General features: G+C 54.0%; 2 protein-coding genes across 5 annotated transcripts; both read left to right on the top strand.

Moving 5' to 3' along the window:
- The first annotated feature begins 1,065 nt into the window (after nucleotides 1-1,065).
- On the top strand, nucleotides 1,066-14,787 carry CSF3R (colony stimulating factor 3 receptor). Of its 4 annotated transcripts, none has more exons than XM_047085847.1 (18): nucleotides 1,066-1,195; nucleotides 2,270-2,324; nucleotides 4,264-4,347; nucleotides 6,303-6,371; nucleotides 6,468-6,764; nucleotides 7,689-7,812; nucleotides 7,962-8,149; nucleotides 8,987-9,156; nucleotides 9,271-9,424; nucleotides 9,517-9,596; nucleotides 10,023-10,230; nucleotides 11,205-11,393; nucleotides 11,775-11,876; nucleotides 12,503-12,649; nucleotides 12,764-12,904; nucleotides 13,141-13,234; nucleotides 13,475-13,556; nucleotides 13,984-14,787. In XM_047085847.1, the coding sequence occupies exons 3-18, from the start codon at nucleotides 4,284-4,286 to the stop codon at nucleotides 14,461-14,463; spliced, it is 2,589 nt and encodes an 862-aa protein (XP_046941803.1). In that variant the 5' UTR covers nucleotides 1,066-1,195; nucleotides 2,270-2,324; nucleotides 4,264-4,283; the 3' UTR covers nucleotides 14,464-14,787. The 4 variants fall into 4 exon arrangements, with proteins under 4 accessions (XP_046941803.1, XP_046941805.1, XP_046941806.1 ...); XM_047085849.1 differs by having other exon boundaries at nucleotides 13,478-13,556; XM_047085850.1 differs by having other exon boundaries at nucleotides 1,067-1,195; nucleotides 6,342-6,371.
- Nucleotides 14,788-15,276: 489 nt separating this feature from the next.
- MRPS15 (mitochondrial ribosomal protein S15) lies at nucleotides 15,277-23,477 on the top strand. The gene is made up of 8 exons (XM_047082960.1): nucleotides 15,277-16,899; nucleotides 17,177-17,221; nucleotides 18,261-18,336; nucleotides 19,488-19,536; nucleotides 20,013-20,097; nucleotides 21,286-21,344; nucleotides 22,883-23,074; nucleotides 23,321-23,477. Exons 1-8 carry the CDS (start codon nucleotides 16,764-16,766, stop codon nucleotides 23,456-23,458), a joined length of 780 nt encoding a protein of 259 aa, XP_046938916.1. The 5' UTR covers nucleotides 15,277-16,763; the 3' UTR covers nucleotides 23,459-23,477.
- Nucleotides 23,478-24,285: the final 808 nt, after the last annotated feature.

The raw sequence follows: 24,285 nt of genomic DNA on the forward strand, positions 1-24,285 counted from the left end.
TTTCCATCTGGAGCCTCGACTGCAGCCCAGGTCTGTCCCTCACCCCAGACTCAGAAGCCCGCTTTTTTCTAAAAAGGATATGTTAGGGACACTCTCCTAGTCAGTTGGCACCTAATCTTATTGGGTCATAAATCCAACAAACTATGAACAGTCTGAGCCCTCCTCGGAAAAATGCACAGAAAATTATTTGTAAACAGTTTCGGGGGAATCATGGATACAGACAATGGAAGACGCTAAATGCAGTCTACTTCACTCAATCAAAAAATGTTCAGGGTAGCAGAATCCTTGCGAGTAAACCAATTTCTTTTTTTTTTTTAAGCTTTTTTTTTTATTTTATTTTATTTATTGAGAGAGAGAGAGAGAGCATGGGAGGGGCAGAGAGAGAGGGAGATAGAATCCCAAGCAGGCTCTGCACTGTGAGCACAGAGCCCAATGTGGGACTCGAACTCACAAACCGTGAGATCATGACTTTAGCCGAAATGAAGAGTCGGACCGACTGAGCCACCCAGGCGCCCCGATGAGTAAACCAATTTCAAGTGAGCATGTGAAGGCTGAGCCTCACCAGCTCATCCCCTTATTTTGTTCCCAGAATCCCCATTTCTCCATCGCCTGTCCATGGTGGAAAATGTAGCAAAGAGGGGCACTGTGAGTAAGGTGCTGGGTCACAAAATTTCCTGTCACCTGGAAGCTGCCGCCTAGAGTACTGGGAGGATCAGAGCCCCAAGCCTAGAGCCAAAGAGGCTTAGAGCCGAGCGAGCCTTCGAGCCAGGGTCTGTCTCTGACTGATGTTCCCCCAGGAGTGGACCATGGGAATGGCACCCAGGCGGGTTGAAGCCTGGGCCCTGGCCAGCCTCAAAGCTTTGAGGTCAGGAAATCCGGAGGCAGGGGAGAGGGACACTGTTGCCACATTCCCCGGCCCCTTTGAGACCCCCGAGGCAGGAAGGCTGCCCGGCCCCACCGGCTTCCCTCCCAGGCTCCTTCCTGTGCCTCAGCGACTGAAAGCGCAAGGGAGAGAAGGAGGCCGGGCAGGTGTTGCAATCCACAGCTCCTGGGCCTGTCACAGACTGAGCCATTAACGACAGGGCTGGGGAGAGAAGCCGGCCTGCGGCTGTTTTCAGGAACTTGCCCTCAAAAGGAGAGCAGAGACGGTTCTCCAGGGCGGTCCTCCAGGCGGGTGCCCGCTGCAGGCTCCAGCGTGAGTAGGGGATCCCCAAAGAGGGCTGCATCTCCGGCTTGACGAGTCCCAGGTCCACTCTCCCCCGAGCTCTGCCAAATGCCCGTATGCAGGCCTGGGACCAGGGCTCCTGCCTTTCGGATTGGTCCCTGGGAACCAGGAGCCCTGGACACTGAGTGTCTTTGACCAGGGCTGCCTCCTCTTTGGGGGCAGGGGGTGTGCATCGGGGAAGTCATAAATAGCCGAATATTTCTTTGGGGACATCAAGTTGGGCTCGGGGAAGGACACAATCGCCATCCCTCTCCGCGTCCCTGTCTCGGACCCTGTGTCTCAGCCTGTCCCTGTCTCCCCTGTTTCTGTCTTCCTCCCCAGCCCCTCCCTGGCCTGGGCTCCGGGTCTTTCTCTGTCTGACTCAGAGTCTTGCTGTGCCTTCCCCCCTCTCTTACATTTTCCTCTTGAATCTTAAATTATTTTGGGGACCTCTTGCTTCTCAGCCTTGAGTGCTGGGGTCTCTGGGTCAGCGTCCTTATCTCCTGGGCTCTTTCTTTCTCAGAAAGAATCAGTCCCAGATTCCTTCCCCCCAGAAAGAATCTCCATGTAGGAGAGTAAACACAACAGGAGAGAGAGGGTGTGAGCTGGGGAAGGGAGAGCAGGGGAGAAGGCTGAGTGCAGGGAAAGGAGAGGAGAGCAGGAAGACGTGGGTGATAGCAGTGCCTCCAGGAGGCAGCGGGTTCGACTGGAACGGAGCGGGAGAACCGGGCAGATGGCTGGAGAGAAGGCGAGACTGGGGTCCCAAGGAGCCACAAGTAGGGAACCCAGAAATGGGGCTCTGAAGCCATGCCGTGTGACACGGATGAAAGCAAGGTGGCGGTCCTGGGGGGCTGTGACCACACAGCCTATAAGCGGGAGAGGAGGCCAGGAGGGTTCTGGATTCCATGATGCAGTGCCCCGCTTCATGGCACGTGAAAACAACCGACGGTCCCCGAGGGCTTCTTCTACACGGGCTCTGCGCTGAGCGCGTTTATCACAGACCATCTCAGTGCATCCTCACTACAGCCCTGAGAACGGGGTGCTGATGTTCTCCCCCTTTCACAGATGGGGACGCTGAAGTTCAGAAAGGTGAAGTAACCTGTCCAAGGCCACAAAGCTGGTAAGTAGCGGAGTCGGGGCTGGAGGCTGGTCTAACTCAGAGCCGGACTCCCCACTTGTCTACATACCGGCCCCTAGAGAGTGAGACCACGCTCCAACAGGCCCCAGGTCACTCTCAACACTCTCAACTGGGGTAGGGGTCACCCAGGGCTGCAGTGGGGGACCAGAGACTGATGTCAGACATGTCGACACTCAGCAGCAACCCAGGCGGAGGATGCCCGGCCTCTCAGGGTGGGGTTTGGCTACCCATTCTGGACAGGAGTCAGAGGACAGGGATGAAGTGGTATCTCACTGGGCACAGGCTGGGCCTTATGCTGATCCTTGCTAGAGCAGCAGGGCTGGGGTATGATCAAAAGCACAAAGAAATGGAAACCAGTGTCCCAAAATCTGGGCCCAGGAGGCTAAATCTTCCCCAACAAGTGTTTGGGGGGGGGAGGCAGGGGGGTTGATGCTAATCAAACTGGTATAATGTAGTAAGAAAGCCGCCGACCACTGATTAGTAGACCGGGGTGCTCTGAACAGTGGTGCGGGTTTCTCACTGCACAAAGCTGCCCAGCTAAGGAGTAAGTAGAAGCTGAAATCCAGTCTATTCTTCAGTTGCCAGGTCTTAGTGTGAGCCTGCATCTGCCCAGAGGAAGGGGCGCTTTTTTCCTGATTGGCAAAAAAGTGACTTACGGGCTAGCAGTCCCTTGGCATCCTGATACCGAAGCGTATACAAATAGCCCAGGGGTTGGGGTAAGGCCCCTGCCTTGGGTGTCTGGGAAGTTCTTATTCATACCCCTGCCTGGGAGGAAGAGAAAAAAGGAGAGAAGCTTTCCCCCTTCTGAGCACAGGGGGTCTGCTGGGACACCACTTACATGCATGTGTTCCTATATGTACACGCAGGCTAGACAGTGATTCCCACTGACCTGCCACCGAGGGTGCCAATTAGTGCTGAAGAAGCAGGTGCCTGGCCCCAAGACCCCAATGGGAGCAGAATGGAAGGTTAGGCTAGAAGCCCGCCATGGCAGAATACCTTTGGCATACTTCCAGAAACAGAAGCTGGAGGCTTCCAACAGGCAGGCACTGTCGCCAGGACCACAGGGCACCTGGCTCCAGAAAACCTCCAGAGGTCTATGCCCAGAAGCGGGGGTGCATGGACCCCCGTGCCCTCCCTTTCCCACCATCGCCACAGAGGCCAGCCTCCCCCAGGTGTAACCTGACAGCCCCTTGCCTCAGCTACTCCATGCAATTGTCACTTTCCGCCAAGGGGCGCCTCTGACCTTTCTGGCATGGCTCACTCAGGAGAACATGCCTAGTGCTCACGCGTGTGCAACCTGGACGTGCCAGGAAGTTAACACCCCAAAGAACAGCCCTTGACTGATGGGGGATAGAAGTCAGTAGATGGATGTTCCCATCCTCCCTCCTGTTCAAGGGATAAATTGTCCCTTGGGTGGATAGTTCTGACGTGTGTTCTACACGGCTCCTCGGAAGGTTCCAGCAGGATGGAGCCCCAAGTCTGTGATACACCCTTATGTCGGCTTTCCCTCCTTACCTGTGATCATTCTCCCCACCCCCTCAGTGTTCCTGGGATCCTTCCTATTAAACTACCTGTGTGCAAGCCCAGCTCAGATAAAAGGGAAGGGGGAAGAATGCTATTCCTTGACGCTCCTGTCCCCGCTCTCTCCTGGAAGGCAAATATAATAACAACAGTGGCAGTCACTCACACAGTCATTTCCTACGTGCCAGGCACTATGCGAAGCCCTCGTCTTGCACCATTTCTTGTCTTCCTCCCAAAGCCCTTTGCAGTATAGGCTGTTGTTACCTCCATTTTGCAGACAAAGAAACTGAGGCTCAGAGAGGTCAAGTCACCTGGCCAAAGCCACACTGTGGCAGAGCAAGGGTTAAGCTCAGCTCTTACTCCGAAGCCCATGACCTTCACCATCCCCCTCTGCCTCCAGGTGAGCACCAAGTTGGCACTATGGTGGAGCTGGGAACCTGGAGCCTGACCAGAGCTGCCCTGATTATCCTGCTGCTCCCCAGAAGTGAGTGTGGCCGGGGATAGGGGTGCCGTGGGGAGGGAGAGGAGTCACAGCGAGAAAGACAGAGTGGGTGGAGGCGGGAATCATTTCCCTGCACTGCCACACTGCTCCTGGGGTCCCCAGAGAACCAAGGCTGGGCCACAGATGTGGGGTAGCCGGCTCCCACCCACAGGCCTCTGCGGGCAAACCACCATCCACGAGGAATGGTGAGCGGGCCTGGGCTGGTCAGCCTGGAAAGGTCTGGGTGACCCAGGCCTTGTCTGCAAATCTCTGCCAGGCTGTCAGAAGGAAGCTCTGAGTCCCCTGCAGGCTTCGTGGGCAACAAAGAGATCAGGGTGGGAGCCACAAGGAGGCAGGATTCATCCTGGAATCGGGAAGCCCAGGCAGAGCTCCCCAACTATGGAAACTCTATCTTGAGAGGTAGAGAGCTTCCCATCTCTGGGGATATGCAAGCCGAGGCCAGGGTTGACAGGGAGGCTGCGCAGCAGGGCCCAGCGCACTCTGCTTGATAGGACTATGGAGGCCACATACAGTCTCTGTTGCATGCTGTTATCTGTTTTCTGTTCTGTTTTCACCCTTTAAAAATGTAAAACCCACTCTTCGCTGGCAAGCCATACAAAGCAGGCCACCCTCAGCCCTGCTGAAAAGGATGCGGTGCCTGGCGAAGTTCTGGAGTGCACAGTTTTGCGAGGTCCCTTCCAGTCTGAAATTCTGAGTCTGTGAAGTGATGGGAGCCCCACGTTGAAAGTCATGAACTTGCTTCGTGATCCTGGGAGAATCCCTTCTCCTCTTAGGACCTCAGCCTCCTCATCGGCAAAACAGGCCCAGGAACACATGACAGAGGAGAGGAGGCATTTGGGGGGGGGGGGGGCAAAGTGCAGCGCTGCCTTATTTGTTTAGACAAGAAATATTCACTGAGAGCCTACTCCGTGCTAAGCTCTGGGAATACAGTCGTGAGCCAAACAGCCAAGGTCTCTGGCCTCACGGAACTTCTGGCCTGATCTCTGGGGAGACAGACAAACAACTAACCACGTGGCTCCGTAATTAGCAAGGATGAAAAGAGCTTTAGGAAAGTTCAGGGCACTTGGCCTGGTCTGGTTGATCAGGGCCTGGTCTGGTTCCCCCAAGATGCTAAATGTTAAGCAGGTGAGAGAGAGGGAAAAAAAGAGCCCCTGAGAAAGGAACAGCAGGTACAAGGATCTGGAGATTGGAGAGATCGTGGCATTTTCAAGGAATAGGAAGAAGGCCAGAGTGACTGCCGACGAGAGGGGGTGGTCTGAGCTAGAACTGGGAGGCGTAGCATGGACAAGGCCAGGAGGGCCCTGAGAAGGACCTGGGTTTTCATCCTGATCGTGGCAGCAAAGACATTGGTGGTGCCTGGCATGTCATTACATCTAATCCTTGCAGCAACATGAAAGTAGGGACTATTTTTCATCCCCATTTTACAGATGAGAAAATTGAGGCACAGAAAGCCTCGGTAACATACCAGGATCACACAACGAATAGGCAATAGAACCAGGCTCTGAACCGAGGCGGTCTAGTTCCAACATCCGTGCTCTTACCCACCGCACGGCTGCAGTGCTGAAGCGCCGTGATCCGGAGGCAGTAACACAATCAGATCTGAATTCGGAGAGCTGGGGCTGTGGGCTGCCTATCATTCCAACCACCGCTTTCACCACCTTTGGGGAGGGTGCTGCAGGGGGGACCTGTCTCTGTCCTGCGGGGTGCTGGAGCTGGCTTGCGAGACCTAAGGGCGCACGTTTCCTCCCAAGTTCACATTCAGTGATGTCACACGGGTGGCTGGGAAATCAGTCTTGGTGGGACATATTTACACCAGGGAAAGCAGCCCATACTACAAATCAGGATGTGGCTTTCTTGTACAGTCAGTTGATAAGCATTGATCAACACATCATTCTCTCTCTCTCTCTCTCTCTCTCTCTCTCTCTTTTGCCCCTGAGAGCCCCTCACCGTCCCCATAGACATTCTCCCCTTTCCAGCCCCCATAACTTCGGCGGGGAGGCAAGAAGGTAAGGGCCCTGAGTCTAGGAGTCCAAAGACTTAGCTTTTTGGCCCAGCTCTGCCAGGCACAGGGGTGACTCATGGCCCGTTCTCTCCCACCCCAGGCCTGGAGGAATGCGGGCACATCAGCCTCCCAACCTCCACTGTCCGCCTGGGGGACTCCATCACAGCCTCCTGCACCATCAGCCCCAACTGCAGCCACCTGGGCCCGGAGTCACAGATTCTGTGGAAGTTGGGAACACAGCTTCAGCTCGGAGAGAGGCAGCAGCGTCTGGCAGATGGAAGCCAGGAATCCACCATCACGCTGCCCCCGCTCAACCGCCCGCGGGACCTTCTCTCCTGCTGCCTGCGCTGGGGCAACAGCGTGCAGATCCTGGACCAGGCTGAGCTGTGGGCAGGCCGTAAGTCCCTGCGGCCGTCTACCCACTCCGCCTCCGTGCCCTCCTGCCAACACGAATAAGAGCTAGGATTCACCGAGCACTTGCTCAGTAAGCACATTTTGGGCATGGTATCAGATAACCTTCCCTACCAGCGAGGAGTGCTCTTTAGCCCCATTTTGCAGATGAGGAAACTGAGGCTCGTTTGGTGAGGGGCACAGGCGAATAAGGATGTGGCCGAGATGTATATCAGCCGGCGTGGCTCTGAAGTGAGTGTAGTAACCACTACTCCATATGGCTGCCACATAAGCCCAACTACCCAGCCACTGGAGGGTGGGCCCAGGGAGGACACACTTTACCATCTGGGCCTGCTCTCAGTTTCTCTGCAACTCAGTCTCAGCCCTCTGCTCAAACTGAGAAGCAAGGAGACGATGCCAAGCCAGTGCATGAGGAAAGAACTAAGACCAGGTTTCCTTGTTAAGAGTCACTAGGAGTAGAGCAAACACTTACACAGCACCTGCCATGTGCCAGACATTGCCCTGAGCACTTTGTACATAGTGAGTCACTCAGCCCTACCCAGGGGGTAGGCATATCACCATCGACCCGTTTTACAGATGAAGAAACTGAGGCACAGAGCGGCTAAATGACATGAAGATCACAATGGCTAATAAATGGCAAACCCAGGATGAAAACCCAGACCTACACTGTCACGGTCAAAGGGGGCCGAGCTGAAGGGGTCGGAGGCTCTGTGATGCCTGCCCTGTACATGCCTATAATTTGACTTGCCCCAGGGATGCCCCTCCAGGGTCACCCCGAAGGAGGCAAGCGAGTAGACAAGGTGACCCCAGAGGGAACAACCCCGAGCAAGGAAACGAAAATAACTGATTCCAGTCAGAGCTTTCCGAGTGGCCCTACTCCAAGCCCTCACTCTCCCCACCCTTCGTGCAGACCCTCCCGCCGCGCCCCACAACCTGTCCTGCCTCATGAACCTCACAACTAACAGCCTCATCTGTCAGTGGGAGCCAGGACCCCACAACCACCTGCCCACCAACTTCACCCTGAAGAGCTTCAAGTAAGGAGGGGTCTCTGGCCGCGTTCCTCTGGGTCCTGGGGTGGGGCATGGGCAGGAGTGGGGCTGGGGGAGCCAGAGGCAAACACGGGAGGGAGAAGGGAGCCTCGCTTTCTTCTTCTGCTAGACACCCAAGCCTGGCCTATTGGCAGGAGCCGGGACAACTGCCAGACCCAAGAGGACTCCATCCTTGACTGTGTGCCTAAGGACGGAGATAGCCACTGCTCTATCCCACGCAAATACCTGCAGTTGTACCGGCACATGGGCATCTGGGTGCAGGCAGAGAACGCACTAGGGACTGGAAAGTCGCCACAGCTGTGCCTCGTTCCCATGGATGTCGGTGGGTGATGCCGGGTGTGGGGGAGGGGAAAGGCCTCCACAATGGGCAGATCCACAGAGGCACAGAGAGGGACTCCCAGACCCAGTGACAGACAAGGAGATCCCGGATGGCCTAGAGATAGAGGCAGACGAGAGAGACGGAGACGAAGTGGAATGCAGATGGGGACAGAGCTACGGACGGAGACACAGACACACAGACGTGGGAGAAACACCGAGGCAGGGAGACACGTTCTTTCAGCAAGCTTCTTGAAGTGCCCACGGCACGCTAGGCAGGCGTTGTTCTAGGTGCTGGAGACCTGAACGAAATATCAGAAGTCCTGCCCTTGGAATGTTACGTTCTAGTGGGCAAAATAAATAAAATAGAATGTCAGGCAACCAGAGTATGAGGAGGGAGTTAACACAGAGGGAGAGGTGGGGAAAGCCGGGGGGGGGGGGGGGAACAATTGCTCTTTCAGTAAGGTGGTCAGGTGTGGCCTCACTAAGAAGGTGACATTTGAGAAGATCCTTGAAGGAAATGAGGGAGCAGGCTGCTGGATATCTGAAGGGTAAGATCTCCAGGCAGAGGGAATGACGAGTGCAAAGGCCCTGGGGCAGAAGGATGAGACAGAGACCTAGGGAGAGGCAGACACATATATACAGACAGACCTCCAGAAACATGATGACATGGAGATGAAGAGACACAGAGAGACGGAGAAAAAAAGAAGCAGGCTGACAGAGACCCCAGGGGTGGAGACCCCAGGGCAGAAAACGGAACAACAGGCAAAGAGAGAAGCAGGAATAAGGCAGAGCCCTATAGGATGGGGCAGGGAAGGTTTCTGACAACCCCTCCTCCTTACAGTGAAGCTGGAGCCCCCCACACTGTGGGCCCTGGCCCCCAGCCCTGAGGTGGCCCCACCCCAGCCAGGCTGCCTGCTGTTGCGCTGGGAGCTATGGAAGCCGAGCCTCTACATAGAACAGAAATGCGAGCTGCGCCACCAGCCACAGCTCGGAGAAGCCAGCTGGGCCCTGGTGAGGTGGAAGGCAACCTCAAGAGCCTGGAGTGGGGGTGGCTGAGGGGAGGGTGGCTGAGCTGGGCCTGAAGGGCACAAGGATCCAGGCTCAGAGCCACGGCCATCCCACCAGGTGGGCCCCCTGCTCCCTGAGACCCTCCAGTATGAGCTCTGTGGGCTCCTCCCGTCCACAGCCTACGCCCTGCAAATGCGCTGCGTCCGCTGGCCCCTGCCTGGCCAGTGGAGCGACTGGAGCCCTAGCCTGATACTGACCACCGCACAACGGGGTAAGTGGGTGGGGAGGGGCCAGGAGCAGCCATCAGGACAAAGTCCAGCCTTCAGGGCCCTCCCTGAGCCCCTCTTCCTGCTCCGTCCCCAGCCCCCATCGTCAGATTGGACACATGGTGGCGGCAGAGGCAGCTGGACCCCAGGACTGTGGATGTGCAGCTGTTCTGGAAGGTGACCCCTTCTGAAGGCCATCCCTCCACCCCTGAGACTTCTCCCAACCCAGACAGATCCCTGTGGGCTGGGGCTCAGGACTCCAACAGTTCTGGGAGGTTTGGATGCATTTGTATGTGATTTGCATGCACTTTGCATGCACCTAGGAAGCTGGGTAGCACCCTTCTGGAGAGACTACAATGTAGGACTCACCTATGGCAAAGAGTCAGCTCAGGGAATGGTTAAGTGCCAACCTGCTCCTTCCTTTCCTCCCTCCTAGGACCTGGCATGGGGAACAGGGAAGAAGGAAGGGAGGGAGGAAGGTTGGCTCCCAGCCTGTGGGGGCTCAGTTCCTATGACCCACCCACCCCATCTAGAAGCCGTTCCCCACTCAAGATGAGCTGTGCGCCCCCACCCCTTATCTTCTTCTTCCTGTGTCCACCGCAGCCAGTGCCCTTGGACAAATACAGCGGGCAGATCCAAGGGTACCTGGTCAGACCACCAGGCCAGACTGGGGCAGTCCCAGCCCTCTGCAACACCACGGAGCTAAGCTGCACCTTCCACTTGCCCTCGGAAGCCCGGGAGGTGGTCCTTGTGGCCTATAACACAGCGGGGACCTCTCATCCCACCCCAGTGGTCTTCCTGGAGAGCAGAGGTAAAGGGCGCTGGCGGCTAGTAGAGTGTAGTGGGTGAGCATGTAACGTTCAGAGGCTAGACTGCCTGGGTTCACAACTAGTCCCGTCACTTGCTAACAGTATGACCCAGGCAAGTGACCCCTGGCCTCGGTTTACTCACCTAGCAAAGGGGGACAATCCAGTGCCTACCTCAAAGCCCTGTTGTGAAGGTCACATCCATTAAGACATGTGCCTGGCACCACGTTCCCGCTCAGTATGTGTTAGCTACTCTCGTTATCATCAGCCGGAACCAAGTTAAGCTGGTGGTGGTACCACACAGGCTCACATTCACTCACATGCTCACAAATGCAGACGCTCATAGACACGCATTCGCGTGTGCATGTATGCACATGCGTGCATGCGCGCACACACGCACACACACACAGTCCATTCTGCCAAAGAAGATAGGAAGAAAGCCCTACATTTTTCCGGCTGGAACACGGTCCCTGAGTTAACTGCTCATTCTCAGTGGATCGGCCACCACCACCCCCAGGTTCCCCTGAACATGGGTCCTCACAAGGTGACACCAGCGATAACAAGAGCTCGTACTCCAACTTACGAGCCGCATGACCTTAGGCAAATTGCTTAACCTGTCTCAGTTTTCTCCTTGATAAATTGGGGCCAGGGTAGCGCCTCCCTCCTACGACTCTTAGCAGACTCAGTAAATTCATACATACCAAGGCCCATAGCCGCACAGACCATGAACTACACAGTGTTAGCACTGATCCCTGTCAGACACTCCTCGGCACGAGGCACTGTGCCAGGCTCGTTCTAGGCATCATCTCATTTGATCTGCGCCAGGACCCTTACAGAGGAGCAAACTGAGGTCCTGATGTTGACTTACTCAAGGCCACCCGGCTTGTAAGTAACAAAGCCAGGATTTGAACCCAGGCTTCTGGCTCTGGGACCCGCATTCTTCTTGCTTTTGCTCTCTCACCTCCTACCCTGTCTCCAGGCCCGCCCCTGGCCAGGCTCCACACCACAGCTCGAGATCCCCACAGCCTCTGGGTGGGCTGGGAGCCCCCCAGCCCTCGGCCTCAGGGCTATGTGATTGCCTGGGACCTGGGTCCCCCCAGCCCCAGCAGCAGCAATATGACCTGGAAGATGGAACACAACGGGAACATTTCCGGGACCCTGCTGCAGGGTGAGGCAGGCCTGGGGACCTGGGAGGCAAGGAGGCAGTGTTTGTCAGGCAGAAAGCAAGGGGCGGGCTGAACCCCCCTACAGAAGAAGCAGACTCCCCAGTCTTTCTTGACTCCTTAGTCTCGTCTCATACCCCCAGAATCAGGAAGTTCTTCCCCCAGTCTAGCCAGATCCTCCCTTTTCACAGCCCTGCCCTGCCACCTTCCTAGCTCTCCTCCATTTCTGCCCTTACGTCCATCAAATGATCTGAAGAAGAGATAGACGAGGCTAGCCCTGCAGCACAAGGCCTGGGTTATTCCCCACTGGAGGTCTGAGGTTAGCTCCTGATCATCTGCAGAGGTTAGCCCCTCACCAGGGGGCCTGCCCCATTTTCTCTCCACAGAGAACATCAGGCCCTTTCAGCTCTACGAGATCACCGTGACCCCTCTATACCAGGACACCGTGGGACCCTCCCAGCACATCTATGCCTACTCCCAAGAGATGGGTGCGTCAGCCACCAGGCTCCTCCCAGAATCCTCCCCTCTCAACGCCTGCCTGGGGCCCCACAATCAGGACTATGAGGGAACATTTCCTTCCTCCCCCACCTCTGACCCACAGGAGACCCTCTCCCAACCCTAAGATGACCCCGGGCTTACAGTGGACCCCTGCAGCCGGACAGAAGTCAGGTGGTGGGGTGACAGAAACTGGGGAGTGAGTTGGGCAGAATTCACGAAGCGAGTCTGGCAAAAATCAACCAGTTTCCCTGAAAGAAATCAAGTGTCCTGTGTGGCAGAAATTAGACAGAAGGCCCGCCATAAAGTCAGAGAGCGAGTGGCAGAAATCAGATAGTGAGCCCAACAAAATCAAGCCTGGCAGAAATCAGGGGGCAAGGCTTTGGAGTCAGAGAACCAAGTGCAAATCCTGACTTAGCCACTTATTAGCAGTCTGTGGAATTCAGTCAAAGGTGCTGGCAACATGAGGCTTGGGCACGGGTCCCCTTGGACTCTCTTCTCCCACTCCCCGCCATAGTGTGGCTCAGTTCTGGGCTCTGGGGAGCCACAAGATGTCCAGCTAGGCTCTCCACTCTTCCCTGCTCCCCGTCAGCCCCTGCACCTCTCTCTCTCCCGGCAGCCCCCTCCCACACCCCAGAGCTGCATCTAAAGCACATCGGCAAGACCTGGGCCCAGCTGGAGTGGGAGCCCCAGGCCCCTGAGCTGGGGAAGAGCCCCCTGACCCACTACACCATCTTCTGGACCAACGCTCAGGACCAGTCCTTCTGTGAGTCTCTGCTCAGTACCTCACAGTCCCTGAAGGCCCGGGAGGGGACGCCCAGCAGCCTTGGAGGGAGCCTCGGCATCTGGGCCCAGGCTGACCATTCTCTTCTACTCCCAGTCACCACCCTGAATGCCTCCTCCCATGGCTTGGTCCTCCACGGCCTGGAACCTGCCAGCTTGTACCACGTACGCCTCATGGCTTCCAGCAAGGCCGGGGCCACCAATAGTACAAGCCTTACCCTGATGACTTTGGCCCTAGGTAAGGAGAGCAGGGGGCTGGCCAGCCAAGGCTGTTGGGAAGGTTCATCACCCAACGGATCTCTCATTTTGAGGCCCTGCCTGGATCTGCTAGTCTGAGGGAGGAGACTGAGCCCAACCCATGAAGCCCAGGCTGAGGGAGGAGGCCCATTCCTGCCCTCAGAGCCCAGTCTGAGGGAAGAGGCCCGGCCCCACTTGCATGCACTCTAATCTCTTCTGGCTTTCCCCTCACCCCAGAGGAGTCTGAGCTGCATATCCTCCTGGGCCTCTTTGGCCTCCTGGTCCTGCTCATCTGTCTCTGTGGGGCTTCCCGGTTCTGCTGCAGACCCAGGTGAGTCCTCTCAAGACTCCTAACACCTAGCTACCCCCGCCCACAGGGAACTGCAGGCTGGAGTGGGACCGTCCAGGTCCCTCCTTGCCTTCCCAGGCCTCAGGGCCCATGCCTGGGTCCAGCCCCGCACCACCTTCTCTCTGTACTAGGGAGCCTTCAACTGCTAGAGCGGGTGGGAGAAAGGATGGCAAGATGGGAGGGGGCATGCCTGACCCAGCCTTCACCTGCCTTCTTCTCCAGCAGGAAGAATCCCCTCTGGCCAAGTGTCCCAGACCCAGCCCACAGCAGCCTGGGCTCCTGGGTGCCCACCATCATGGTTGAGGTAAGAACCCCCATGGGAGAGGGAAATGGGGCCGGGGGCGCCGGCCCAGGCTCAAAGTGAAAGGAACCTCCCCCAAGGATGAGTCCTCAGGCCTTCCCATCACTTCCTAGCAAGGTGCCCTCCCTCTGGAGTAGAGCAGATCCGAGTTTGCATCCCAGCTCTACCCATTTCAAAGCCTCAGCCATCTCACTGTGAATTGAGGTGAATCTCACACAGAATCATTGGGGACATGCACCGAGCTAAGTCTGAAGCCCATAGCACGCGTCAGGAATGTATGAGGTGCTTTGCAAGTGTCACCCTTTGGGCTCCAGCAGAGAGCAGCAGGAATATCCCCACAACTGGCCCACCGCAGGAAGGCACAGTGGCTGGGATGACTACGAGATAAATCATGCCCTCACCCCACGTCCCCCCACGTCCTTGTGTCCAGGAGGCCTTCCAGCTGCCCAGCCTTCGGGACCCCGGCATGCCACCCATCACCAAGATCACAGTACTGGAGGAAGAAGAGAAGAAGCCGGGGCCCTGGGAGTCCAACGACAACTCAGGGACCTGTGGCCTCCCCACCCTGGTCCAGGCCTATGTGCTCCAGGGGGACCCAAGAACACCTTCCACCCAGCCCCAGCCCCCGTCTAGCACCAATGACCAGGTCTTTTATGGGCAGGTGCTGGGCAGCCCCACAGGCCCAGGTCCAGGGCACTACCTCCGCTGTGACTCTACTCAGCCCCTCCTAGGGGGCCTTACTCCCAGCCCCAAGTTTTATGAGAACCTCTGGTTCCAGAACAGCCCCCTGAGGACCCCAGAGCCCCTCGTCCCAAACCAGGAGGATGATTGTGTCTTTGGGCCACTGCTTGACTTCCCCCTCCTGCAAGGGCTCCAGGTCCATGGGGTGGAGGGGCTGGGGGGCATCTAGCGCTTCCTGGGACCCCCGCCCAGGCCTGCCTCTTGAAAGGCCTGGGCCATCCAGAGGAGAGGAGAATATCAGTAAACCCATCATGAAAAAATCATCTCGTCCCAGAAGGGCAGGAAGACTACCAGTATCTCCCTATCTCTGGTCCCCAGCATCCTTCCTCCACCTCCCAGGCCCCATGGGCTGACCCTGCCTCTCACTTTAGTGGCCAGAGAATGCTTCATCCAACCCTGCCCACTAGCCTTCTGTGTTTAATTCCTGTAATTTTAGTCTCTTAAACCGGCTCAAGGTTTGGTTTGTTTTGGTTTCGAGAAACTCTTGAGTGTGCCTGAGTCTCTGTTCTTTTTCTTTTCAGGGCCCTAGCAGTGATGGGGGGTACTTATCAGAACTGTTCGTTTGTGTATTCTCTCCTTCGCTCATTAATTCCACCAGCTCACATGTAGCATTTAGGTCCTGTGCTGGCAGCAGGGATTCAAAAATGATTTGGCTCAGTCCACCCTTAGAGGGCTCCCATTCTAGTGGTGGAGACTTGAAAACTGGCCATTAGGGCACAGTGGCCAGAGTTATCTTGTGAGGGTGGGGGTGAGGGGTCACAAAATGCTATGGGATATGGGGAATACACTTCAGAAAAGACCAGTCCCTGTTGGAAAAATATAATTAAAAACAAAATCTCCTGGGCTGCCTGGCTGGGTCAGTCAGTGGAATGTGTGACTCTTGATCTCAGAGTTGTGAGTTCCAGCCCCATGTTGGGTGTAGAGATTACTTAAAAATAAAATATTAAATATATATATTAAATATTAAATATATATTTTATTTAATATAAAATATTAAATATATATACATATATATATATATATATATATGTATATATATATCCTGCCAACCTAGAAAACCTCTCCACAAGGGTAGAAGAAAAAGAAATCTGTTTTATTATTGAATGAACATTAAACCGGAATGTGAAACACATGTGCATCACCAGCAATCCCCTAAAGAGCTTGAAAAGACAGAAGTCTTACCCTTGTATATAGCCAGGTGGATACAGGTTATTGCATACATTTTCTTAAGATAAACAGTAACTTGTCCTCAATGACACCATCTGTCTTTGTCACACAGAGTTCATCCTAAATTCTCCTGGTAAATGGGGTAGCCACGCAAGTTTACTAATTGTCTTTACCCAAAAGAAAACTAAATTTCTCATATCTTTATGAGAAGAGTCAGGTTTGCAACTCAGAGGCAGGCAGAAACTGGGAGACAGGGCCACTGCCTCCCTTAATGATTACATTTCAAGAGATGGCTCCCAGATCCTTGAGAAAAACATGTTGTAAAACTGGCAAGAGGCTTATTTAGCTTTTAAAAAGATTTACGAGTGCCTCAAAAGGGCAGAGAAAGAATTCACAATTACAAGTTTTGAAAAGTAAATGCTTTAAGCAAAGTGAAGGGGAGAAGAGCTTTCTCCCTCTTTGCACCAGGGAGGATTAAAATTTTATTTTTGTGTCATCAAAAATTTATTTTCCCTACTTCTAATTTGTAGTTGTCCTTACACCCCTCATTTCACCAATATTAACACAGCAAATATTTATCAAATGCCTACTATATAGCGGGTCCTTGGCACACAACTGCCTCAGGTAATCCTCCAACAATGCAAAAAACTGATACTGTTATTACCATTCCCATGTGATGAATGAGTACACCGTGGCCCAGAAAGGTGGAGTGACTTGCCCACAGGATCATACAGTGAGTAAATACTGATGAGTAAAATGAGCTATGATTTCAGCCCAGGACTGTCCCATTCCAAAATCAACGACCTTCATCACGAGGCTTACCAGGCTGCCCGAGAGGAGGCTGGAACCCAGTAGTTCTTAGGGGGCCTCGTCGTGGAATACAGGAGGAGAGGAGGTGGAAACACTAGGTTGGGGGAGAAGAATACGGCAGGCCCCACGGGAGCCTCCAAAATGACCGGGGCCCGAGGCCAAGTACATAGAGTGGGATTAAGGGCGGGATGCCCAAGGGGGAAAATGGCATCTTAGAATTTATACAGCACCGGACACCACTCACCAGGCCCGCAATCACCCAGGCCCCAGCCCCGCACGGCTGCTAACCGGACCTCTCCCCTGGACCCAATCGCGCCGCATCCCGGGTCTTGCCTTTCCCATCCATTCTCTCGGTCTTCATCTGCTCCGGTCTCGCAACTGCACTCCATTGGTCGAGCCTGAGCCAGCATGGCGGCGCCCTTGTAACGCGGTCCGTGCAGCAAAAGGGACGGCGGCGGCCGTGGCGCCGGCCCCGCGGGGTCACAAGTCGGCATGCTGAGAACAGCGTGGAGGGCGCTGAGGTCGATTCCGACCCAGGCAGTGGCCCAGGCTCCAGTCCGCGGGCTGCCGGGCGGAGCGTGCGCCAGGCCTCCCTTCCGCCAGTGGGGCCTTTCCTCCCCTCCTGGAGGTGAGGAGCTGAGAACCTAAGCAACTCGAGCAGGGAGGTGGGGTTGGGCGGAGATGGGGGACACGCGGGACGAGGATGGGGAAGAAAGGCCATTGGGTGGGGAAGAAGTAAGACGAGGTGGGAGAGGCGTGGGGCCGCGGGGTGCGGAAGAAATGGGGCGGCTGCTAGGCGCCGAAGCGCCAAGACCTTACAGGAAGGGTAAATGCAGGGGCCACAGAAAGGAGTCGAGGCTGGACTGTTTAAGGAGATGGGCCTCGGCCCTTTCTCTTCTGCACAGGTGTTGTCCTTCCGGCCGTTCGCGGATATGCCATCCAGAAACCAGGTAGGAGCTCTTGGGGTGGGATTTCCGCGGAGAGAGGGACGTCTGGAGGGACGCCGGGTGGCCAAGGGGACAGAGGCGGCTACTTAGAACCACTCGATGGGGGTGGGCCAGAGGTCCTGAGCAGAAAACCCCCACGTCCGCCTTGTCAAAAGACTGTAACCTGAAACCTGCCCGGGACCGGGTGGGGGGTGGGGGTGGCGAGCCGGAGCGGGAGCTTTCGGACTGGGTTTGAGTGAGAGTGAGCTAGCAGGGGGAGGGCGTGTTGGGCGTACCCAGGCCTACCTAGAGTCTAGGTAGACACTTTGTGTCTACCCTTACGTGGTGGAAGGCTTGGTTTCCCGTTCCAAGGCAGTCTGCATCTCTCTTACTAAAGAGATCTCTCTTCCTGGGCACATGATATTGGGCAAGTTATTTCCTCCAGTCACATTCTAAAAAGATTGTAGAAGTTATCTATTTGAGAGGATTGTTGTTAGGATTCAGTGATAACACATGAAAAGCATTCTTAGCACTGAGCGCAATAAATGCAGTCTATAGTTATCTCCCTTGTACCTCTCCCTCATCCCCGAGGGAGGCACACACCGAGGCCCGAGGTCGAGGGTTTCCGATTTGTGCTTACATTTCAGGTGTCCTAAAGCTAGGGGTCCTTCCTTAATCCCCTTATTTCATTCATGCAGTCAGCCAGCAAGCGTTTGTCAAGTACCTGTTCTACATGAGGCCATGGACCAGACCGGGGATTCAAAAGGAGTCAAACTCAGTCCGTCCACAAAAGGCCCCATCCTGGTAGGGGATTCGATAACTGTAGAGTCAGAGATGTAAGAGGTGGAGGCACAATATGGGATCTTAGGAAAGGCAATCTACTCCCAGCGTGAAATATCAAGACAGTTGCCTGCGGCGTTTGCAGAGGAGAAGCTGAGCCCAGAGATATCCAGTGTTTTGCTTGAGACCCTGGGTGCCTCACGGAGTTGGTGCCAAAAGCCAGAACTGAGGGGGTGGGCAGTGAGAGTTGACTCTTGGTGTTTTCCATCTCTACACTTGACAGTCCAGCGCAGCCAAGAAGATGACCCGCCCCCTTCCATGCTGCTCAAAGACTACCAGAACATTCCCGGAATTGAGAAGTAAGCAAAAAGAAATCTCTTTGATGAGGTAGGGTGCCCTAAGAGGAGTGAGGAGGAGGAAGGGAAGACAGTGACTGGTCCGGCCTGGCCCACTGTATCTGAAGCTTGGTTATAGAATCAGGCAGAGGACTCTTGAAGCCCAGGCTTGGTGAGGGTGAGTGGCAGGGCAGAATGGCATTCATGGAGCTCAATTTTTTGCCTTTTTTTGTACTCTGGTTTAGTTAGCAAGGAGGCAACATACCTCATGGGTCTTTGTGAAATCTCTCATCTCTGCATCCTCAAAAAAACCCTCTGAGGGAAGAAACAGTGTCTCCCTTTTATGCATTACCAAGTTGTTCTATGTCATACAGCTCCTAAGGGACGGAGCTGAAAGACACCAAAGCCGGGATCCTTCTGCTCAGTCCCTGCCCTATGCCCTAGGAGCTGTCCTGTGTGACATGAGAAGAAAACGATTATAGAATTGAAATGTCTCAAGACAGATTGAACCATACCTTTTGCTGAAATGAAAATCTTCCCTTTGCCCTCCCTGTGATGGGCCTGGAACACTCACACGGACAGCCCCAATTTTGTGTAGTTACCACATCGTTCCATGTTCTCAGCGCAGCACATCAGATTCATGCTGTTAATCCCCGAGAAATGGCTCCCCGCTTCCACAGAGACTCTTTTGTTGTAAAAGAAATTTTCAGGGGCGCCCGGCTGGCTCAGTTGGTGGAGCATGAGACTCTTGATCTCGTAGAGATCTACGTTGGATGTAGAGATTACTTAAAAATAAAATATTAAAGGGGCGCCTGGGTGGTGCAGTCGGTTAAGCGTCCGACTTCAGCCCGGTCACGATCTCGCGGTCCGGGAGTTTGAGCCCCACGTCAGGCTCTGGGCTGATGGCTCAGAGCCTGGAGCCTGTTTCCGATTCTGTGTCTCCCTCTCTCTCTGCCCCTCCCCCGTTCATGCTCTGTCTCTCTCTGTCCCAAAAATAAATAAATGTTGAAAAAAAAAATTTTTTTTTAAAAATAAATAAATAAAATAAAATAAAATATTAAAAAAAAAATTTTTTTTAACCGTAATTGCTTTTCAAACTAAAATGGAAACAGCATCGTTTCCCCTTCCTCCCCGTCCCCCCACACCTGTCTCTCATTGCTCTGGTTTCTGCACAGGTTTGACGATGTTGTAAGAAGACTCTTGTCTTTGGAAATGGCCAACCAGGTAAGTGACCTGTGCAAAACCCCGGCCTCTCCTAGTCCTCTCCTCTGGGACTTCCTCCTACCGTGGTAACACCACCCCAGGCTTCTCAAGTCACAGTATTTATCCCAGTGTCATTCTGTGACCACTCGTCCATCCCCCAGACTGAGCATCTCGAGGGCAGGGACGGTCTTGTTCTCTCACTGTATCCCTAGCACCCGGCAAACAGTAGGTACTCAGTAATGATCTAATGCCTGAATGAATGAGCAAGGTTTGGAGACATTCATTCAACAAACCATTTCACCTGTCATTGGCCTCGGACTCACCTAGATGTGAACAGCTACGTGCTGACCAAAGGCCTTGCCCTGATGAACAGAGTGAAGCCAGGCGCTGAACTTCATGGCCTAGGTTCTATGACTGTAGCCAGGGCCTGTGTGGTATGAAGGCTAGCTCTTAGGGGCTGGCAGACCACACAGATTCTCTGTCTCTATCCTCAACAGAAGGAGAAGCTAAAAGTCAAGCAAGAGCAATTGATGAAGAAGATTGTGGCAAACCCTGAGGACACCAGCTCCCTGGAGGCTCGAAGTTGGTCAGGGGACCCTTGGGGAGTGGGAGAGCGGCGGGAAGGGGAGGGGGGTCTGCTAGCTGGTACTTGATCCAGGGCTCTTGTCTATAAGTACACTAGGTATTAGATGTGACTTGATAAAGGGAGAGACAAGAAGGACCCAGAGTGATGAAAATTGGACTCTGTGATGCTAGAGTCAGCGCCCAGGTCCCACCTCATACCTCTGTGTGAGCTCAGGAGAGTTTCCTCAGGAACCAAAGCTTGTCTCTGTGTCTCTCTCCACTCTGCAGCGAAGGTGGTGTAAAGGGGCAAGTGGTCAGGGCCAAGATTCCACCTCACTCCACAGTGCTGCCAGAACTTAATTGTGTGTCCAGGAAGGGCCTGCTGTACTGACAGCATCTCCTTGGGGCCACCTTCCGCTTCTGCCTTTGCCCCCGTCTTTGCAATAAAGGCAGGGATCAAATATGAGGCTACCTAAGGAAGGATATTGCAAGAGTTTAGGAGATGAGTGAGAGCTGGTAATTCTGAAAGCTCACTAGTGAGGGGTGCCTGTGTGGCTCAGTCGGTGAAGCGTCCGACTTCGGCTCAGATCATGATCTCACAGTTTGTGGGTTCGATCCCCGCGTCAGGCTCTGTGCTGACAGCTCAGAGCCTGGAGCCTTCTTCGGATTCTGTGTCTCTCTCTCTCTTTCTCTGCCCCTCCCCTGCTTGCACTCTGTCTCTCTCTCTCAAAAAATAAATAAACATTAAAAGAATTTGAAAACTCACTAGTCAAAAAACAGAAAGGTAGCCACTGGAAGGGCAGAGGCAAGGAGTAGACCCTTGATGGTTTGGGAATCTAGTCTTACTACATTGGGTAGGACCACCAGTGCAGCACTGAATGATTAACAATGATAGCATGGACAGTAGACTGATTCCTGAATTCAACAGGAACGCTCTAAAGTTTTACCATTAAGAATGCTATGTGCTATGGTTTGGGGATGATATGTTCATAAGATTAAGGAACTTGCCTTCCTTAGACTTTGCTTTCTGAAGGAAAGAGAGTCCAAAGTCTTTTGAGATCTTGAAATTCAGAGTGCTTTGGGAGTTGTAGAGAGCTACACAAGAGCACTGGTGATTGTTATTCCTTGAGGTCTTAAAACATAACCCCGGCCCGGGCCCTTCCTTCCTCTGTGCCAGCTCTCATCCTCTGTGGTTTGTGGTTTCAGTTGTTGCTTTGACCGTCAAGATCCGCAATTATGAAGAACACAGGCAGAAACACCGAAAGGTAAACCTTGGGCATCGCTCCCAGCTAAACGCCAGCAGCCGGGGGAGAGGAGTCTGAGAGGTGAAGGGCTCTGGGTCCAGAGAAGCAACTTGAGAAGCCAGATGGCCACAACGCCAGGGTGCCCGGCCCTCAGCTGCGGTGGAAAAAACATTCCCCTCCTGCCGCCAGTGGAAAAATGGGAGCCTTACGGTGCTGTGCTGAGTGTCACCAATGGTCAAGAATGCAGACTTCAGGGCATGACCGCAGTGTCTGGCACATAGTGGGTGCTCAGTATTTCTAAAATGCAGGAAGGGAGTCAGGTTGGCACTCGGTTCAAATCTCAGCTTTGCCATTTCCGCTAACCAGATGTGTGACTTTGGGGAAGTTACTTTACATGCCCAAGCCTCAGTTCTCCTGTCTGTAAAGTGGGGAACGTAGTAGTACCTGCTGATGGGATTGCAAGGACTAGGTGAAATCATAAAGCACCAGCATGGTCATAGGAAGTATTGGGCCTTGTGCAGAGTACCTCACGTGCATCAGTTCATTTAACCCTTAGAACCATCTTTCTATCCCATTTTACAAAGGCGTAATCTGGGCATGGGGTGATTAAGTTATTCCTCAAAGCACACCACTGAGAAATGATGTGCTAGGACTTGAAACTAGGTGGTCTTGCTCTGGGGCCCATATTCTTTTGTTTGTTTGTTTGTTTGTTTGTTTGTTTGTTTTGCAAAGAACACAAGTTTATTATCTCGTAGCTGGGGTTTTTTTTAAGTTTATTTTTTAATTTGTGTTTTTTGAGACACAGAACACGAGTGGGAGAGGGCAGGAGGGGTGGGGAGAGAATCCCAAGCAACTCCACGCTGCCGCGGGGGCGAGGGGGGGAGGGGTCAATCTCATGGACTGAGATTGTGACCTGAGCCGAGATTCAAGAGTTGGATGTTTAACTAACTGAGCCACCCAGGTGCCCCTCCAGAGCCCATATCCTTAACCATGATGCCATATCTCAGCACAGCAGTGGGCACAGAGCTACTGTAATTTAGGCAGCTGCCCATATTTTTAATAAATACAGAGTGGTCCGGCTCTGCATGGGCGGCACCTCAGGGTTCCCTGGAGCAGGTTGATCTTGCTTCTTGGCGAGGAGAGTTTTGCTCATTTGGAGTGTGAACAGCAGCCCTCACAGAGGAGCACAGACCTTCCCTCCTCTCCACCCCAGCTGACACTTTGCTGAGCTGTGGGGAGGCTGAGTAGGTGGTGTAGTAGAAAGAGCATGAGATTTGGAGTAAGACCCATAGATGTGGATTCAAGACCTGACCTCACACAAGGTCCCTGCCTGGCACAGTTCTAGGACCTCCTATGTATCAGGTGACATCTTTGAGCCTTTATTTTCCCCATCTGTAAAATGGGAATAACAATGACAGTACCTACCTGAGAGTTGCACTGACATTTGCATAAGATTGTTGGGAGGTTTCAATGAGATGATGAAATGGCCATCCCTTGTTACTGTATACTGGCTCACACTTACATAGGACACTAAAAGTAATATACCAACTCTCTCACAGGACAAAACCCATAAGCGCTATCTGCTGATGAGCATCGACCAGAGGAACAAGATGCTCAAAAACCTCCGTAAGACCAACTATAGTGTCTTTGAGAAGATCTGCAAGGAGCTGGGGATTGAGTACACCTTCCCCCCTCCATACCACCGGAAAGCCCACCACCGCTGGGCGACCAAGAAGGCGCTGTGCATTCGGGTACGAGTCGGAATTGCTGCTTTCGTTGGCCCCACTCTGGGACTGTGGTGGAGAGATCAGAAGGGAGGGTAGTCTGTTCCTGACCGAGGCGTGGAACTGGCCCCAAAGCCTTGAGGCTCCCAGGCCGTCAGCCCTGTGGAGAAAGGCTGATGTGAGCATCCGGGGGAGTCCGTTCTCACCCCAGCTGCTCCAAGTCTGAGGTTTTGCATAGGGTTACAGTCTCTTCCTGCTCCCTTTCATCCCCAGGTTTTCCAGGAGGTACAGAAGCTGAAGAAGCAAAAGAGGGCCTTAAAAGCTGCAGCAGCGGCAGCCCGGAAACAAGGCCAGAAGAACCCGGAGAGCCCTTCCAGAGCCGGACCAGAGGCAATCAAAGAAAACCAATAAATTGTATTAGAGTTCTGTCTTTCTGCCTTAAAGGATAATAGAGAAGGTGGGGCTCTGTGCGCTGAGGACAAGGAGGAGGAATTTGTTTGTTCGTTCGGCTCTGGGATCCCAGGGTTTTAGGAGGCAGAGCCTCTGCCCTCACACACCTGAGGACACGTTCTCACAACACCCCTCACACACACTCACATAAACAGCGCCCTGTTGTCCACCTCCTTCCTGCAGAGGGGAGACTGAGCACACAGCAGCACAGAGGAAGTGTGGCCGGCTGGCTGGCTGGTGGCCGAGTGAGAAAGCCGGCTGTAAGAGCTGCCTTCTGGACAGGGCCCTGGAAGTTGAAGTAGAAGCTCACCAGACAGAAATGGGGTGGGAAGGTGTCCTGGGCCGAAGGAATTGCAAGTACAAAGGCAAAGGAGTCAGCAGGTGCAAGCTGTGTCCAGAGAACACTGGGAACAGGAAATAGAGCTTGACAGGGAAGTTGAAGCTGGGGTGTGAGAGGCTTGATATGCTGGCCGCCCTCTGGGGAGTGGGGAGACGGTCGTGGTTTAAAACCAAAGGAGTGAAGACAGCACCAGGTCTGTTTAGATGGTTAAGCAGCAGCAGTGCAGGGCGGGGGATCAGAGGGGGAGCGATCAGAGCACTTTATTGTTTGGGGGGCAGAGCTGCTGGTGTTCAGGTTAAGAATCTGATAAAAGCTACAAGTCCTATCCATGAGAAACTGCACATACGCAAAACATTCCTTGTAAGTTCTGGGGAGTTACGAGTACCCCTTTTCCTGCAAAGTTCACCCATTCATACCAAGTGAAGTGTCAAGGCCTTGACGTCTGAGC

The sequence above is a fragment of the Lynx rufus genome, unplaced genomic scaffold (genome assembly GCF_022079265.1).
Source record: "Lynx rufus isolate CCGP_SWC_20201006 ecotype Redwood Valley unplaced genomic scaffold, mLynRuf1.p SCAF_2, whole genome shotgun sequence".
In the NCBI taxonomy this organism is placed as follows: Eukaryota; Metazoa; Chordata; class Mammalia; order Carnivora; family Felidae; genus Lynx; species Lynx rufus.

Bases quoted from the DNA above. Each gene is read 5' to 3' on its own strand.
- CSF3R (XM_047085847.1), top strand. From the start codon at position 4,284: ATGGTGGAGCTGGGAACCTGGAGCCTGACCAGAGCTGCCCTGATTATC. The intron at 6,765-7,688 runs GTAAGTCCCTGC...CCCTTCGTGCAG, and splicing joins GGCTGAGCTGTGGGCAGGCC to ACCCTCCCGCCGCGCCCCAC. The intron at 11,394-11,774 runs GTGAGGCAGGCC...TTCTCTCCACAG, and splicing joins TTCCGGGACCCTGCTGCAGG to AGAACATCAGGCCCTTTCAG.
- MRPS15 (XM_047082960.1), top strand. From the start codon at position 16,764: ATGCTGAGAACAGCGTGGAGGGCGCTGAGGTCGATTCCGACCCAGGCA. The intron at 17,222-18,260 runs GTAGGAGCTCTT...TACACTTGACAG, and splicing joins ATATGCCATCCAGAAACCAG to TCCAGCGCAGCCAAGAAGAT. The intron at 19,537-20,012 runs GTAAGTGACCTG...TATCCTCAACAG, and splicing joins CTTTGGAAATGGCCAACCAG to AAGGAGAAGCTAAAAGTCAA.